Source organism: Mustela putorius, unplaced genomic scaffold (genome assembly GCF_011764305.1).
Source record: "Mustela putorius furo isolate JIRA1106 unplaced genomic scaffold, ASM1176430v1.1 tig00003845_pilon_pilon_pilon, whole genome shotgun sequence".
Lineage (NCBI taxonomy): Eukaryota > Metazoa > Chordata > Mammalia > Carnivora > Mustelidae > Mustela > Mustela putorius.
Window position 1 is genome coordinate 60,962,925 of NW_025421998.1, and position 18,748 is coordinate 60,981,672.

The window sequence follows — 18,748 nt, forward strand, 5'->3', positions numbered from 1 at the left end:
GATCCAACCTTAAGTCTATGGTTCAGTCTCACTTCAACAGCTGTACCTGAAAAGTTCTTTGGTTATTTTTCCCAAGAGAACAAACCAAATCTTTATGTTCCTGCAGCTAGCACATTTCATTCCAGTAACCTGTTTCTAAAGTCCAGTTTTCTCTCTGCATTCTCACTGCATTCCAGAGACCTGATTTTTTGATAACTGGTGCTGTTTTAGTCATGACTCTTCTTTCCTTCATTTGTTCAGGAAATAAATTTAAGAAGCCAAGAGTCAAACTGGAGCTTCCATAAAGCATAAAACATTTTCCCCTCACCATCATAACTCTTCTACTTTAAGATCCTGTTCCAAGGATGGCTCTGTAGAAACTCAAATCTTCAATAAGAACATTGGTGATTTCTAATACTTATTATGTGCCAGGCTCTGTTCTAAGCTTATTACATGTATTTTCTCCTCAAAAATAATCCCAAGACATAGGTGTTTCAACTGCCCTCACTCTATAGATGAGCAAACTGAGGCACAAACTCAGGAAACCCAAGGTCTCTCAGCTAGAATCTGGTAGAACTGACAACTGATCCAAGGCTATCTAGTTCTAGCATGGGTGCAAGAATGCTCTAGTACGGACTGTGTAGAGTCAACACCAGACTCAGAAGTCTCTAAGAAAGTGATAGACAGTACTTTAGTAGGGAATACAGGTTAAACCACAAATACATTTATTTCTCTAAGAACAGTATGCCGTTTTTAAATTTTAAAAAGTATTATCAACTGTCTTTGCAGTTTGCATGCTCTTATGCTGATTAAAAAGAAATCCCAAAGCAGGGCAATTCACCAGCACGATCATTAAGTTGCAAATCTCTCCTTTGTCACAGAACAAGAAGACACTCCACTCCTGAAAATAACTTTAAGTGCCCACGGAAGAAGTATCCTCATCCATTTGTTATGCATTCTACTGCCTCACGGCCTCCTTTTCAATCTTTTCTTTTTAATTAAGATTTTATTTATTTATTTGACACAGAGAGAGAGAGAGCGAAAGCGTGCACAAGTAGTCAGAGCAGCAGGCAGAGGGAGAAGGAGGCTTTCCGTTGAGCAAGGAGCCCAATGTGGGGCTCCATCCCAGGACCCTAGGATCATGACCTGAGCAGAAGACAGAAGCTTAACTGAGCCACCTAGGCACCCTTCAATTACCTAATTTCTAATCTAGTTTCTTTTTAGTCTGAAAACAAGGAGACACCTAAGTAAGATATCCCTTCAGAGCACTGTTGAAAATATATTAAACATAGAGATACCTCAGATCTCTTTTCTAAATGTTGAAAATATATTAGCACATACAGAGAGTATCTGTATTTTCTATTATAATTTAGATTTCTATCTAAAATATGTCCTAATGAGCTTTTGTTTCTCCCTTTTTGATAATGTTTTCAATTTCTTCTGAGACTTCTCCTTTGTAGTCATTTGGTTCTATTGCATTTAACTTCTTCTGATACTCCAGTGGCAAACCATTTTCTTTTGCACCCAGGCAAATGACCTAAAAATGATTAAAATAAACAAAAAACACCTTTTAATTAGGAACATAATTAGTATACCAAAATCTTATGTGCAGTATCAAAGCATGACCTGTTAGCTTTCAGATAACTCTAGAATAAATAATTATAGAACAAAATAGAGACAGCCATTCCTCTCATGGTGAGCATGAATGTGCAGAATCTTCAAATCCAAATGATACATTCTCATGGAGTACCAATTTTACTCAATAATATGGTTTAAAATATTTTTTTAAACTGAAGTATAATTAACAGTGTTATATTAGTTTTAGGTGTACAATATAATGATTTAACAATTCTTTACATTACTCAGTGTTCATCATGGTAAGTGTGGTCTTAATCCCCTTCACCTATTTCATCCCTCCTACTCACCTTCCCTCTGATAACCCCCAGTTTTTCTCTGTATTTAAGAGTCAAGTATTTTTTGTCTGTTCATTTATTTGTTCATAGATTCCACATATGAATGAAATCATATGGTATTTGCCTTTCTGATTTATTTCACTTACCATGATACCTTCTAGGTCCATCCATGTTGCTGTCAATAGCAAGATCTCATTCTCTTTTTATGGCTGAATAATATTCCATTGCATGTATGTATGTGTATATAAATACGCTCACACCATGTCTTATTTAGCCACAACTATGGATGGACACTTAGACTGCTTCCATATCTTAGCTGTTGTATATAATGCTGCAGTAAACATAGGGATGCATACATCTTTTCAAATTAATGTGTTCGTTTTCTTTGGGTAAATACCTAGTAGTGCAATTATTGCATCATAGGGTAGCTCTATTTTTAATTTTTTGAGGCTCCTCCACACTGTTTTCCACAGTGGCTGCACCAGCTTGCATTCCCACCGGCATCATATCAGGGTTCCTTTTTCTCCACATCCTTGCTAACATTTGTTATTTCTTGTGTTTTTTACTCTGGTCATTCTAATTTAAAATTTTTTTATAGTAAGACAAAAACTTATTGTAGAGAACTGGCATGATCTAGTAAGAAAAAAACACCATTCTTTAAAAAAACTGTAAAGTTTATAGGGAGAAGTTTTAGTTTAACCTGGGAGTCTACTCTATCTCTGATGGGAAATGAGGTAATACATGGCAGCTGTGCTCAGTGGTGCTTCCCAGACTCATACCAGGCTAATTCCTCTAGGCTCCATACTAGAAAATTCCAAATTTGGCCCAGGAACTGGGTCATCCACTCCACATGCCATGTCCTGACTAGGCCTTCCAAAGTACCTAAATTTGGATTTCTAAAAAGGGATGTTGGGGTTTCTATCCCACATCCTTTTCCTATGCTTGTGGGAGTGGTATCTCTGACTTTGAAAGACAGCATGACTTTCTTCCCTCTATTTAGGGATGGAAAACATTTCAGCAATAGGAAATATATTTCTCCCCCATAAAAATGAACCTTAGTGTTATGAAATACTCTCTTGTGGAGAAAAAATGATTACAAAAACCTCTGTATAGAATAAATCCACTAAAAATGCATGCATACATGTTATTTTCTACTTGAGGAAAGAAAACACATATCTAGAATTAAGATTCAGATTTCCAGAGTCTTTTTAAATAAATCTGCTTTAGGAACATGGGTCTATCATTACAAATAAATCTGAACATTTTTCAATTTGCATGGTAGGTAAATAACTATCATTTTTGCATTAAAAACACTTTGATTAAAGTGAATTGTTCAGGGGTAGGGCAGGCAAAAAAGACTGAAGTGTTCATGTAGAATTTAATGCACACTAATTCTTTTTAAAACAAGGTATTTTTTAGTTTAGCTCAGTGAAAATTAAAAAGGAACCGCCAATAGTCTTTGTAAGTTGCTTACCTTTTTATACTGGGGCGATGGGGGAGCACTCTCATAGTTTTTCATCTGATAACTTCGACAGGTTATTTCTTTTCCTTCTTGAGTATAAACATTAACTTCTATTGGGACATATGTTCCACTTTTAACCCCTTCTTGCCTGAAACCAGAACAGCCAAATTTTAACCATATTTGACTCAGTCAAGTTAGTTTACTGGGCTAAAAATTTAACAATATATAGATGTACTTGCTCCCTATGTATTCTGGGATATGGCAGAACATATTATAAAAACTACCACGTCAAAAGCATTTCAATTGGAAAGCCTCAGATTTAGAATTATTTGTATAGTTCTAATAGATCTCAGTATTTATCCTATTTAAACCCATGCTTGAATATAGTTATTTCAATCTTTGTACCCCTCAACATTGCGCTCTAGGCTACAAAAGCATTTCAATTGGAAAGCCTCAGTTTAGTATTATTTGTATAGTTCTAATAGATCTCAGTATTTATCCTATTTAAACCCATGCTTGAATATAGTTATTTCAATCTTTGTACCCCTCAACATTGCTCTCTAGGCTACAAAAAACTGACTGTATGTTCTGACAAGAGAATATCCACCTGGAGATAATCAGAGAGAATGGCTCACTCTCATTCACCAGGGACATATCAGATAATGTGTTCTTCTCAAGCCCTACTCTTTTCTGCCTACTTTCTTTGTATACATGCTCTTATATACAGATCTTGAGAGTTCTGTTAAAAAAAGCATCAAGACATTTCTAATATGTCGTCAAAGTTTTTATAAATTATTAGTTTTTCAACTGCTACCTTAAAGAATTATTTTCTAAAAATGGACTCTAATAAAACTTGAACTGCTTTTGAAACCAACAGAAAGATGCAACAATTATGAACATCTTCATGCCTTTTCACAATATGAAACTACAAAGATTTTTTAAATAAAAATAGAACAAAAATAAAGACTCCGTTTTTTATAGGAGAGATTATAGGGGCACCTGGGTGGCTCAATTGTTAAGCATCTGCCTTCGGCTCAGGTCATGATCCCAGGGTCCTGGGCTCGAGCCCTGCATTGGGCTCCCTGCTCAGTGGGAAGCCTGCTTCTCCCTCTCCCACTCCCCCTGCTTGTATTTCCTTTCTCACTGTCTCCCCAGCTCTGCCAAGTAAATTAATTAATTAATGTTTTTTAAAAAAAGAAAGAACAAAAAGAAGAGATTATAAACATTCTCCAAATCTCAACTGGAATATAGGACCCAGCTAGGCATTTTTTTTTTTTTTTTTTTTTAATGTAGGCTCTATGCCCAGTGTGGGGCTTGAACTCACAACCCTGAGATCAAGAGTTGCATGCTCTACAGACTGAGCCAGTCAGACACCCCTAGGTTTTTTTTTCCCCCTCAGGATATGCACCTTTTATGTTAACTCTGAAGTGTAAAGAATATAGTATATGGTTTTGAAAGACGTATATATACACATCTTTGAATATGATCCACTTTCTGAATCAGTTATTGTTTAACTTGTAATTAGAAGCCACCTACTTATCCAGAGAACTCAAATTGCTTTTGTTCATTTTCCATACTACTCCCCATACTTCATCGCCAGGACTTTGAAAAATGGTGGCTATACCTCCATGCCAAGTTTCACTTGTTTTGCCTTGGGAATTGCCAAAGTCAAGCTTATAATCCTACAAAGGAAACCAAAATAATATGATCAATATCTACTTGAACCAAAATTTCCCTCTTCAAAATAAAAAAATTTACCTTGAACTCCATGCAGTTAAGACATAAACTTTGAGTTCCTTCTCTGAATAAGAAGCTGTAAAAAATACAAAGATAAACAACGACCCAGATCTCAAGGACTATATTTTTTCATATTTTTAAAAATGAAATGTATAATGAATATATAATATGCATCCATAAACAGGTTTTTAAAAAGCCCGTAATCCCAATGCCTTAATGTAAGTATTTTCATTTTTAAAAATTGCTTTGCAGTCTACCTACACACACATGGATTTTAACTTAGAGGCAACCACAGTATATACACAAAATTGTTGAAGCTGGGGTTCATAGGGGGTTATGACCTACTTTTTTTTTTTTAAGATTTTATTAATTTTATTTGACAGAGAGTCAGTGAGAGAGGGAACACCAGCAGGGGGAGTGGGAGAGGGAAAAGAAGTCTTCCTGTGGAGCAAGGAGCCCTATGCCAGGCTCAATCCCAGGGTCCTGGGATGATGACCTGAGCCCATGAGCCCAAGGCAGATTCTTAACGACTGAGCCACCCAGGAACTCCTAATCTACTTTTGTGTATGTAAAGAGTATCTTACTAGCATATATCACCATGTTTGCCCTCAAGGAACCACGATCTTTTTTTTTTTTTTTTTAAGATTTTATTTATTTATTTGACAGAGATTGCACGTAGGCAGAGAGTCAGAGGAAGCAGGCTCCCTGCTGAGCAGAGAGCCCAGTGCAGGGCTTGATCCCAGGACTGCCAGGACAATGACCTGAGCCTACTATGTGAGGGTGATTTTTAAACTTACTAACGTTAATCTAACATTCATGAATTATACTATTATATCTACAATAAATATTAAAGCAGCTAACACTAGTACATGACTAGGTTCTATAACTGCACTATGAGCTTTATGTGAACTCTCATTTTTATCCTGTCAACCTTATTATACCCATTTAATAACAAGAAAAACTGTGGCTTATAAAGATTAAGCAACTTGCCTAAGGTCTCTCAATGAATAAGTAACAGAGACAGATTTCTAGCTTAGCTTCTTCCCTATAGAGTAATCAGAGGAGAGAATCCTGGGGAAGATGAAAAACCCTTACTTGGCCATTTGGTATAGAAAATTTCTTTCCATCTTTCTAGAGCTTAGTTTCCTTAATAATAAAATAAAAAAGGCTGGACTAGGTTCTAAATCTAAGGTTTGTATTTTATTCCTGTCACTTTTATTTTCTTCAAATGTCAGACATTTCAGGAAAAAGGTTGGTCTGAGTGACCAGTATATTCAACTGGTATATTGGATATTCTAGGAGCACGTAGCCCTAGCAGAACATCATGAGAGCTGATTAAAGTCACAACCACATGAGGTACTGGTTGTCTACTACTAAATCCAACAGACCATTTTCATTCCTCCTCTTGCTCCACTTTTCACCTACTTCTGCCATAGTTAACCACCCTGTCTTGATATGCCTTCCTGACTTTCAGACTGTCCCCTGATCTCAATTCCCTTTGACAACTCCTCCACCGTACCTGGTGTTTAAATGGTAGAGTTGCTAAGGGCTTAGTTCAGGCCCCTTTTCTTGTTCATCAGCAATTTGTTCAAGACAATCTATCCCCTCCGATGACTACAAATACCATCCAATATTCCAATCATCTTTTAATCCAACCCAGATCTCTCTTCTAAACTTCAAAAGTGCTTAGAACAGGACTTACCACACAGTGAGTACTTAATAAATGCTCACTAATGTTTTTCTGCTCACCTGGATGTGTAACAAGCATCTGAACTCAGTATGTTTAAGCTGAGCTTGATTTTCCCTCCAAAACTGATTCTCCTCTTCTCTTTACAAATATCACCATCATCCACCTTATTGCACCAAAAACCTTAGTCACCCCTGTTACCTCATCCTCCCTTCACAAGTAGTTACCAAGACCTAACTTTATTATTTCCTAAATACCTCCCCAACCCGTCTACCCTCCACTGCTACCACTCCATTTCAAGGTGCCATTGTCTTTAGCACGGATTACTACAAAACCTTTCTAACTGGGCTCCACACATCCACTGTTGTCTTCCCTTCCAACCCATTTTCCATAGCAACCAGAATGAGCTTTCAAAGTTGTAAATCTAATTTTTCACTTGCTTAAATTCTGCAATGGATCTTTTCATTGCTCTCAAGATAAAGACCAGTCTTTTTTGGCTTCTGTGGTCCAGTAGCATGCAGTCCTTCACTACCTCTTTAGTTGCCAAGCTATATCCTCCTCAACACTAAACTCCAGCCTCAGCAGCTGGATGATCCAGCTTCTTTCCTGAGGTCATTTGTACATGCTGCTCCTTCTCTTTTGTCTCCCCCTGCCCAATCATTCAGGTCTCAGCTTAAAAGTCATTATTTTCAGGAAGAGCTTTACTAAGCTCTTAAGTAGGGACCCCAAATCATACATTCCCATAGTACCTTGTAGATCTCCTCTTTTTTGGGGGTAAAGACTTCATTTTTTTTTTTTTTAAGATTTTATTTATCTACCTGACACAGAGAGACACACACAGAGAGAGAGAGAGAGAGAGAGAGAGACAGTGAGCAAGCACAAGCAGGGGAAGTGGGAGAGGGAGAAGCAGGCCCCCCACTGAGCAGGAAACCCAACATGAGGCTCAATCCCAGGATCCTGGGATAATGACCTGGGTGGAAGGCAGAAGGTTAACAACCAAGCCACCCAGGCACCCCAAGACTTCACCTTTTTTTTAAGAGCAGTTTTAGGGTCACAGCAAAACTGAGAGGAAGAAACAACATGACTCCTTTTTAAACTCACCATATCTGAAACTCAGTAACCATTTGCTTGATAGCTCTTCCACTTGTCCCAACTATAAGCAGCTGAACTACTTTTCTACAGTTGGGCAATTCCCTACCTTGGGAGTCTGGGGGTAGAAAGTGCTAGACCCCAACTCCCATTTCTGAGGCTTCAAATGCCAGCAGTTGGTTCTCCCAGTTCTGCTTGCAGTCAGGGCATGGGCACATGACCAAGAGTTAGCCAACCAGGACACCCACCTGGGACTCTGAATTAGAAGCTAGTGCCCAAGAACAGCAGAAACTCCACCCTGTAGGTGGTGGCTACATCCCGGTTTCAGGAACTGCAGGGGTGTACTGACAGTAGCAGGCAAGGTCCAGAGAAGGGAGGGTCAGTAATGCACAACTTAAGTGTCCATATTGACCAAGTTCAGCAGTGATGCCCCAGTGGCCTCCTAGGCTGGTTCTGTCTGTGATATTGGCTGCTGTGGTTGCTGTACTTCCCTTTATGACTGCCTGGTTTTTTTGTTTTATTTTTGAAGTAGGCTCCACATCCAAAGTGGGGCTTGAACTCACAACCCTGAGATGCTCCACCCACTGACTCAGCCAGGCACCCTTATGCCTCTGTTGATCAGTTCTGTGGTCATTCTGTGAGTCTTCTAACAGCCTTTCAACACATTCATTTCCTGCTTAAATCAGCCACTTTCTGTTGCTTGCAACTAAGAACCTGGTAAGGACAGCAGAGACCATGTCTGTCTAATTCAGCAATGTCAAAAGGTTTTCTACATCATTTGGGGGGGGGGGTGTCCTCCCTATAGACCTGGTCAGGTCCTCAAGGCAGCCCACTTAACTCTATCACTTCTGTACCTACAAGGGAAAAAACCTACCAAAGGAATGAATGGATTGTACCGAAGAGCAATTACTTTGAAGTTTTTATTTATTTAAGTAATCTCTATACTCAAGGTGTGGCTCGAACTCAGGGCCTGAGACCAAGGGTCACAAGGTCCTCCGACCGAGCCGGCCAGGCGCCCCTGAAGAGCAATGACTTTTACCAAGGCGGGTTATGGTTCATCCAGTGGTCTGACTTAACTGCGCTCGGCCCTTACTAGGACTCCGACTCCGTGCCGGCTTTCAGGACCTCTCCCCTCAGGAGCGAGAAACAGGTGAACGGAGTTTCAGAACTCCAGCCGGCAAGCCTTGCAGCGAAGGTGTGACAGGGAGGAGAGAGAGCAACGGACTCCCGTCTAAGTCGGTGGGCAAGAGAGGTGGCCAGGTCTGGGCAGAACGAGCCTCCCGGGGGAAAGTCCTCAGGGGGCTCAGGGCGGCCCGGGGGCGCACAGCTGCCGGGCGGGCTTGACCAGGAGGGCAGAAGCCAGACAGAGAAGACAGTCCCGACGTGCTGCTATCAGCAAGAGGCGCCTTCCCCCGGCCCCGAGAAAGCGACTTCTCGAAATCCTGTCCCCACGTCCGCAGGGTGGACCCGCCGCTGCAGGGGCCGCGCGCGGGCAGCACTGACCTGCAGGCGGGCCACGCAGCAGAACGCGGCCGACGGGTTTCGGAGGTGGATCCGCTCCGTCAGCAGATTGCTACCGTAGGCGAAGTACAGAAAACTCTCCTCCTCCTGGCCTCGGAGGTCCTCACAGCCCGAGTTCGCCATGTTCCGCCCGACACCCGCGCGGCCCCGGGGTCGGCCGTACGACTCTGAGAAGACTGCGACCGTCCGAACTCCGGTGGCTGACGAGCGGGTGTCTCTGGAGTTAGCGGAAAGGCGGGAAGCGTGGGCCGGAGGAGTCGGCTGCGACCAGTCTTTTGATTGGCTGCTGGTCCCAAATGTTGAGTCTCCCCTTATGATTGGCCAAGCCCGCCACCTCCTCTTCGCTGTCCAGTTAGGACTCGGAAATACTCCGTCGAGTGGCGACAGGGAGCCGATTCCTCATTGGCCATGCTCCTCTGTTATCCCGCCCCCATGCTCAAGGCTCCGTACGATTGGCGGGTGGGCGGGCTCTTACGCATGGGAGGCGGATCAGGACCGGTGGGTTCGTTTTGGGGGTTGCGCCGCGTGGGTCCTGACCAGGTTTTCTCATCTTCAGGTGGTGCTTGTGTGGTTCCCAGGTGTTTCGTGCTCGTTAGGGAGCGCGCCCCCGCTCTGCCCTCCCGGTTTGAAGCAGTCGGTCGGTCACGACGGGCCAATTCCCTCCTCATGCTGGTTCACTCACCCTCAGCCCTGATCACCTCGGTGACGACCCTGCGAAATGACTGGGACTCTCCGGATAGAAGTAGCGTGCCGGCTTCAAATCCGGACGCAGCCATTTACTGGCCACGTAAGCTCGGGCACCTCTCATCGCTTTCCTCCTTGTAAAATAGCGATTTTAACATAAATTATGATCACAGTCATATAACTTATGATCCCCTATCTCACAGGGTTGGTTTGAGTATTTAAAGAATAATTTGTTAATGTTATTAGGTACAAAAACGCCAATGTAAAATAAGATATGAAAATATAAAAACAAGAAATAAAACCTTATACTGTTAACTTTGAAATGAAAGTATTAATTTGAACTCAGGGGAGTGGTTATCCCTGGCACCTAGATTTTGATCTCCACATATCACTCTCCACTAAAAGGTCCCAGGGCTCCTTGGAGAAATGGTTTATGCCAGGTCAGAAGCTGGTAATGACTAGGAGCGCTTGGAACATCTTGTGGCAGTAAAGTCTGGAAGTATCCAAAAAAACGAGGTCCTTTCAAAAGGACATGGGAGCCAGCTTGAAGAAATGCCCACTGGCCAAATTTAGAACAATTTGAGTACCAAAAACAATGACTGCAATTGACTGAAAATGTCAAACATAAAAGTCCCACCAAAAGAGTAAACCATATATAAAAAACAATTTTTAAAAGCCTCATTTGTTATGGTGACTGTTACAGCAACTCTTTACCCTGAAAAGTTGTAGTTTAAGAAAATAAATTAAACATTTACTCTGCCCTCCTACTTACAGCTGCATTTCAAGGTAACCAAATAGCCCCAGTTGATGAGGAAATGGTTCTCTTTACAAAAGTATGCCAGCTAACTCCTGTAAGATGAATGGTAGAATTCAAATATCACCATCTTGTAGCCCCTAGTTAAATAACTGATTCATGCCAGGATCATCAATGAAACCCTGTGGTGAAAGGGTGACAGGGAACAGAATACTCCCCAAGGGCCAAATTATCCCCCAGGGATTGCTAGCTGTAGTCAGAAGAAAAATATAATGACAGTGAAGGAATCTGGTTCCTCCCATCTTAAACTAGATCAATCTTATAATCACTAAAGTGGACCAATTGGACATTATGTGCCTCCTGATATGATACAAGAGGAAGCCCCAGTATTGTCTGTGAAGTATTGTTCCCCACCCTCTTTCACTTCTGTACATCAAGCTCAGCAGGAACTACAAGGATAGAATAAAATGACACCAAGAGGAAACAATCAGAAAAATTCTGAACAAGTGGTGGGACATCATGAAGAACAAATGGCTGTCTCTTAAATTAAGTCAGTGTAGTTACAAAAAAAAAAAAACAAAAAAACATAAAAAAACAAAAAACAAAACCCTAAAAGAAACAAACAAAAAAACTGGACAGTGCAGGCTGTTCCAGATTAAAAGATACCGAAGAGACATAGTAACTACATGCAATGGCTTGTCCTATGTTCTGGTTCAGTAAACCAGATATAAAAGATATTTGGGGCACAATTAAATCTGAATAGGAACTAGGGCACTAGATGATATTAAACAATTGCTTTTTTATTAGGTATGATAATAGCATTTGCTGATGTAGAAAAATGTCTCTATTTTTAGAGACATAATAATGTATTTTGGGGTAAAATGTTTGATATTTTTTTTTTCTTGAAGATTTTATTTATTTATTTGACAGATCACAAGTAGGCAGAGAGGCAGGTAGAGAGGGAGAGGGAGAAGCAGGTTCCCTGCTGAGCAGAGAGCCCAATGCAGGGCTCCATTCCAGGACCCTGGGATCATGACCTGAGCCAAAGGCAGAGGCTTTAACCCACTAAGCCACGCAGCAGCCCCTGATAATTAATTTAGAAAAATTAAAATATGGAAAGTGTTCAATGCTCAATTGATTGATGTGTATATGGATATTCATTTTATTATTCTATCCTCTTCTATATATTTCAACATTTTTGAGTTAAAAAGTCAAAGAAATATGGTAATGTGTGTAGAGCACTTGGCATACAGTGAGCACTCAATAAGCAATAACACTGTTGTTATGTAATCGGAAAATAGGATGTTACATACCTTCTCCCATCCCTCAAACATCAAGGTAGAACTTGAACTACGTACTTGGTTACTTCAGTGACCAAGCTGCTCTTGTTGGTAAGATAGTGTTCTATTGTATCATGAATTCTCGAGGCCTCTGCTTTTGAGCATTCCCACTTAAAATGTCCTTCTGCATTTTATATTGCTTTTAGACATTGTAAATGTATTTATTTTTATTATTTGGACTTTTTTTTCCTCTTCCGATGATTCTCACTAATTGCCCAATTTTATGGTTACTTATTTTTCTTAACACCATTTCACAAAAATTTTCTGAAGCCCTGATGTTTCCTCAAACAACTGAAAATCTCTTTTTACGCCCATTAAGCATTTTATTTAGCTGTGTAGCTTGCTGCATACTGACCCCTGTTGGCTAAGGCAGTAGACAACAAAGGTCTTTGTTCTTCCAAATTTAACCATAGCTTGGTTAATAGTTAACATTCACTGAGCACTTAATCTAATGCCAGGCACCAATCTAAATTCATATATATTAACTCATTTAATCCTGAAAATAGCCCTATTGAGACAGGTACTAATATTATTCTCATTTTACAGTTGAAGAAACTTGAGTTGCAGTAGGTTAATTCACTTGCCCCAGGTTATGTAGCTAGCAATGACATAACCTAGTTTAACAGTCAAGCCCTCTGATTCTAGAGTCATTCCTGTGTACTGACTCCCAAACTTCTCAAATTGTAAAGCCTCGTGGTCTCAGAGCTGTGTCAGATGGAATGGGAATGAGTGACTGAGAAGAAAGCAGACCCCACCTAAGAAGAAAATGGAGCTAGAGAAATCCAAGGCCTGAGCTCATTGAGGTGCCTGGCTCCAGCCGTTACCCAGATTCAGCTGAATTTCTCACTTTCGTTTTCGTGAGATAGTCTCATAAGCCTTATATTCCAAACCACACTGATAACGAAATGAAAGATTCTATTCAATGCACATAGGTTATGTGAAATGCGGTGTATTTAGTCCCACAACGGTATTTCAGAGTGTGTCTTGAAGACTTCTACCTCCCAAAGTACTTTGCTCTGCCTGTATTATTTTAAATAAATATATATTAGACCTAAAGTATAGAGAAATCATTAATTATATGTGGTCCCAGGTTACATAGGCAATATGAAGTAAATATGAACCTCCAACAACTGCAACAGTGAGGAATAAACAGTTATGGAGAAGGAACTGTGTTTACTGCCTCAAACCTAAAATGAGTTACCTTTGACTCATCTCTTTTCTTTCAAACCCTATGTCCAATCAAGGAAGATCTGCTGCCATCAGCATTCCTGTGCATTCTCACACTCACTACCCTCTCCCTGGTGGCATCAGCCCACACCTGCATTATTGCAACAGTCTCCTAGCTGTTTTCTCTGACTCTGCTTTTCTCTGGAGATGGGGTGAGGGTGGGTGATCATATGAGGACAGCACAGAAACGGGTGTGGGGAATAGTAAGTAGTCCAATTTCGGTGGAGTAATAGGTTCGTATTAGGAAATGGGAGACAAGTCTGGAAGGAGACCAGCAGAATTTATGGGAGGGTCTTGAATTTCGCACTAAAAAGCTCAGACTATTTGGTGGTCAAAGGTGAGACATTTTTTACCTCTGAACAGAAAGGGGCCCTCTTGTACCTTTAGAAACATTCTTGTGGCTGTGTGTAGGATGGCCTGGGAGGAAGTAGGATGGGGAGATGGTTGAGTGCTGACACAAGTTCACTGCAATAGGCTAGGACCTAAAAGTCAGAGCTAAGGCAGTAGTTACAGAATGGAAATCAAGGGATGGAAAGTGGTGGTGGGGGGGTGGGCAGGAAGAGTCACAGGGGAAGAGAGAGAGAGAATCTAAAGCAGACTCCCTGCTCAGTGTGGAGCCTGATGCATGGCTCAATCTCACAACCCTGAAATCATGACCGGAGCCAAAACCAAGAGTTGGACACTTAACTGACTGAGTCACCTAGGCACCCCAAAGACACATTTTTTCCTATTTATTTATTTATTGAGAGAGAGAGAGAGAGCAAGAGCACACACGTGAACAGGGGGGAAGGCGCAGAGAGAGAGGGAGAAGCAGACCCCCTGCTGAGTAGGGAGCCTGAAACAGGGCTCAATCCTAGAACCTTGGGATCCCAGGATCATGACCTGAGGTGAAGACAGGTACTTAACCGACTAAGCCACCCAGGTGCCCCCAAAGACATATTCTTTTAATTTCCTTTTATCATATCACTCCTTTGTGCAGAAACCTAGTGAGGCTGGCTGTTTCTATTACTTTATCAAGCTCAAGCACTTGTGAAAGCTTTTTCTTACTTGATTCCATTCTATTTGGCCCGCCTGATTTCCCACTGATGCTAAGCCCTTTGGAAACAGGGACTATACCTTATCTTTCTTTACACCTACAGTGCTTACCACAGCATATATGAATAATAAATATTTGCTGATTAATCCAATCAGAGTCAAAATCTTCCCTACCCTTCACAGAGACTCTCAAACCCTTTTTTCTCTATGATTCCCACCCCCCAACCCCAGCTTTCCTTGACTTACTGAGAAGCATTTGTCCTTTAACGCTGATTTAGGATTTAAAAATTCATACTAGTGCTTTAACATACAGGATTCTGCATACATTTTATTAGCCATAGTGGGATTTATATTTATATGTTCTCCCAGCTCATGGCCACATGACTGAGAAGTATGCCAGAATATATTAAATCAGATGTGTTCTGGGGGAAAAAAGAGAGTAAAATTCTGGTAGGCAGTAATTTCTCAGTGTATTTGACAGATAATCTGTCTTCTTGTTTTGAGATTAACCCTGGAAACGGTTCCAATAGTTTTTTTAGTGCTTAGTAGAAAAAGAGTGCTTGGCTTTATATCTATATGTATTTATATCTATAACCATACACTTTGGAAAGCAGGCACCAAACTGCTAACTATGGGAAGGGAAAGGGAATTGGAGGGGTGGGGAATAGGGGAGCAGGTTGGACAAAGAGCTTTCATTTTCTTCATTCTGTATTCTCCATGTTTTCCTTCCATGTTTGAGCATGCATTCTTGTATTACTTTTAGTATTTAAAAATACATATATTATTAAATTCATATCTGATGGAATTTTAAGCAATATCTGGAGATGTAATGTCAGAAGGGTAAAAAGAGGGTGATGACTAAATACCTTGTCCAAAATAAAAGCAGTCCCAGCAAACACATTCCCAAGTGGGTCTGCCTCTCAACACGTCAGATAATCAGGCCAGAGCAAGTCAGCTTGCTCCGTGGAAGGGTACAACCCCATTCTGAGAGGCCTGCAATGGCAGAATCTCAGTGTGTCTATCTGGATAGTCCCTCTTTGCCCTGTGAGATACCAGTAGATACAAGACCCAGAATATTTTCCCAGTCTGGTTTAGGAGAAGGCCACACATATATTCAAGGACAATGACCTGCCAGATCCTACTGCCAACCCTAAGTCCCTTCCAGGAGGTTATGGAACTATAGCAATTCAGCCATCTCTATGTCATTTACCATAGCTACATTATTAGATCAAGATTTACCAATTCCAAGATTAACGACCATTAATGTTAAAGTCTGACAAACAGAATCATAATTAGTATATTCATCTCTTTTGTTTATATGTCCATATTATTTATAACACCTTAAGTTCAACTACAATTAAAACATAAAGGAAGAATATTGCCATGTTTCTACTGCCAATAATAGTTGTAATATAAGCAATAACACTTTAGAGTGTAGATTTACTGAAGTGAGAATCCCAATATTTCCCTTGGTGATAGGCCTCATTCTTTTCTTCCTGGAAATTCAAACTCAGTAAATTCTTAATATTGTGTATAATAATTAGATGAGAGCCAAGGCTTTCTCCATGTCCCCACAGGAAGAATGGCTTTGGAATGAGGTCTAGTCTAACTAAGCATTTGGAAACATTTATGGAAAGTGAGAAGTATACTTGAATTCTCTGTTTAATTAATGCACTTCGATTTCATGTTTTCAGTCTATTCAACAATATTTAATCAACAATGAACCCTTCTCAGAGACATATATTCAAATGAAGCACTTTACTTGACTATAAAACAACTCTGGATGTTTGGAAATCTTTCCAGAATAGCTGATCTAGTGCTGGTGTCAACCTTTTTTCTTCTTCATTATATTCTGCTTTCACATGAATACAACACATCCCAATAATAGAGCTCCCAAAAGGCATCTCTATTTATTGTCTTTGTTAAATGCTTACTGGCTTACTGGCTGAGAAGACAACAGAAACTCTAGATAGCTGAGTAACAGAAACTCAGATGGCTCACTGAAAATGACAGTTGTTCATGGGAAAAATAGGTATGTTCTATGTGGACAAGAAACTTGCTTCAGCAAGCCATCCTCTAAGCTTCCTGACAGTACATTTTATATGTTTTTTTTTTTTTTTTTAGGTGCATTAAAAGCTGTCTCAAGTTAGCTAAGTCATATGAATTTTATTAGAATCCATACGTAAGGTGCCTGGGTGGCTTAATTGTTAAGCATCTGCCTTCAGCTCAGGTCATGATTCCAGGGTCCTGGGATGGAGCCCCAAGTAGCTCCCTACTCAATGGGGAGCCTGCTTCACTCTCTTTCACTCCCCCTCCTTAGGTTCCCTCTCTTGCTGTGTCTCTCTCTGTCAAATAAACAAATAAAATCTTAAAAAAAGAATCCATATGCTTTAGAATTTTATTTCCATGATCTAATAATTCCACTCTTAGGTATATAACAAAACAAATTGAAAACAGGGACTCAAACAAATACTTGTGCACTGATATTCACAGCAGCACTCGCAACAGCCCAAAGATGGAACCCAAAGTCTATCAGCTGATGAATGGAAAAATAAAAGGTGGTATAGCCATACAATGGAATATTATTCAGCCATAAAAAAGGAATAAAGTACTGATAACGTGCTATACCATGGATGAACCTAAAAAATCCATTATGGTAACTGAAAGGAGCCTGACCTAAAGGGTCACAGACTGTATGACTCCATTTATATGAAATATCCAGAATTGGTAAACCCACAGAAATAGAAATTTGATTGGGGGTTGCCAGGGGCTAGGGGGAAGAGGTGTAACTACTTAATGGGTACAGGGTATTATTTTGGTGATGAAAATGGCTTGGAACTGGAAAGAGGTGGTGGTTGCACAGCATTGTAAATGTACTACATGACACTGGGTTGTTCACTTTGAGATGGTTAATATTAGATTATATCAATTTCACCTTAATACAAAAAAAGAAAAAAGAAAAAAAAAAAAGGCAAAAAAACCCAACCCTTTATTTTCCAGGGTTTCTTATCGGTACTATGAGAAGTGACAGTAGAATGTTGGTGGATAAAGGAGTAGGGATGGGGGGCAAAAAAAAAATGTTGGTGGATAACTAGGACATCAAGTTCCTCTGATTTGAGGTGAGGGTGAGGAGTTTAACAGATTTGAGGTGTCTCCTGACAGGTCACTCCTGTTCCCATATACATTCACGGAAGGAATGTGATACCCTTACTATTTTCAAGGGATGATGGCAGAAACTTTGCCTCCAGTAGGTGCCTGATGGAAGGGAAAATCAATCATTACTAATATGCTGCCCCTTTCCTGGTGTCTCCTTGTAGTGTCTGGTGCTCCATTAACAATAACGGGGTGTTCAAGAATAACAGTTATACTTAAACAGCAATAATTCCCAAAGAATGATGCTTGGGACATCAGCCCCATTAGATGGCCCTCTGTCCAAAAGCAGCTTTGTAGTCAAATGAGCTGGAAAACAGTACACTCTGTATGTCCTCTTAGAGATTCAAGATGTCTATTACCACATGAAGGAATCTGACGATGCCTGTAGTGAAGAAACCTGGTGACATGTTTGTCCTGACTTTCCCACACCTCTTGAGTCATAGAACCCCCTGGATATGGAAAGCATATTACTCAGAGTGTGGAAAATGCTGCTCTGTTGATAGGCTGATCTTGATTTGTTTAGGATGACTATTAAGTTTTTGAAGAACCATATTAAATAAAACCCTAAGTCATCCAGAATATTGAAGATAAGCAATGGTGTGAGCTAGAAAGGGATGATTCTAAATCTTCATACTGTTCTGTTTTGCCACTGCCTGGTTTGGTGGGTGATAGATAACTTCTTATCACAGATTGACTCATGGAAATGGTCCATCTCTTTGCTGGCTTGACACCTGATAACCAGACACTGAAGATACCTGATAATCTGAAACTGCAGAGTCATGTATAAAAATACCCATCAACCATCCACTTCTGTTAAATGCAAATAATGGTTGCAAGCCGGTGAAAATAAGAATTTGATTGCAAGGCTGAAAGCAAAATTGATGTGTCCAAAATTCTCAGATTGGAAAAAGATTCAGCTCCTTGGCTCTTTCTCTTTCCCACCCTTCTTATTTTGTTCCTTCTTAGTTCCTTTAAGATTGTCAAAGAAGTTTACAGGCTTAATAAAACAGGTTAGACAACTTCATGGAAATGTACCTAATTACCATTGATAACAATGGCAGGTCTTGTTAGGCCAGTAGCTACTTGAAACAAAATGCTTGAACTTACTCATTAAAACATTTTATTAAGTGTCAGTACTGATTCATGTTTCCTGTTGCAAATAAGAGT

General features: G+C 40.3%; 1 protein-coding gene across 3 annotated transcripts; it reads right to left on the minus strand.

Moving 5' to 3' along the window:
- Nucleotides 1–681: 681 nt before the first annotated feature.
- GGCT (gamma-glutamylcyclotransferase) lies at nt 682–9,655 on the minus strand. 3 transcript variants are annotated; one of them, XM_004762570.3, is made up of 4 exons: nt 9,371–9,641; nt 4,891–5,036; nt 3,367–3,502; nt 682–1,516 (listed from the first exon to the last, which is right to left on the minus strand). In XM_004762570.3, exons 1-4 carry the CDS (start codon nt 9,509–9,511, stop codon nt 1,373–1,375), a joined length of 567 nt encoding a protein of 188 aa, XP_004762627.1. In that variant the 5' UTR covers nt 9,512–9,641; the 3' UTR covers nt 682–1,372. The 3 variants fall into 3 exon arrangements, with proteins under 3 accessions (XP_004762627.1, XP_004762628.1, XP_012916942.1); XM_004762571.3 differs by lacking the exon at nt 3,367–3,502 and having other exon boundaries at nt 1,459–1,516; nt 9,371–9,653; XM_013061488.2 differs by lacking the exon at nt 682–1,516 and having other exon boundaries at nt 3,368–3,502; nt 4,979–5,036; nt 9,371–9,655.
- Between the last annotated feature and the right edge of the window lie 9,093 nt (nt 9,656–18,748).

Bases quoted from the DNA above. Each gene is read 5' to 3' on its own strand.
- GGCT (XM_004762570.3), bottom strand. From the start codon at position 9,511: ATGGCGAACTCGGGCTGTGAGGACCTCCGAGGCCAGGAGGAGGAGAGT. The intron at 5,037-9,370 runs GTCAGTGCTGCC...TTTCCTTTGTAG, and splicing joins GCTGCGTGGCCCGCCTGCAG to GATTATAAGCTTGACTTTGG. The intron at 1,517-3,366 runs GTAAGCAACTTA...AATCATTTTTAG, and splicing joins CATCGCCCCAGTATAAAAAG to GTCATTTGCCTGGGTGCAAA.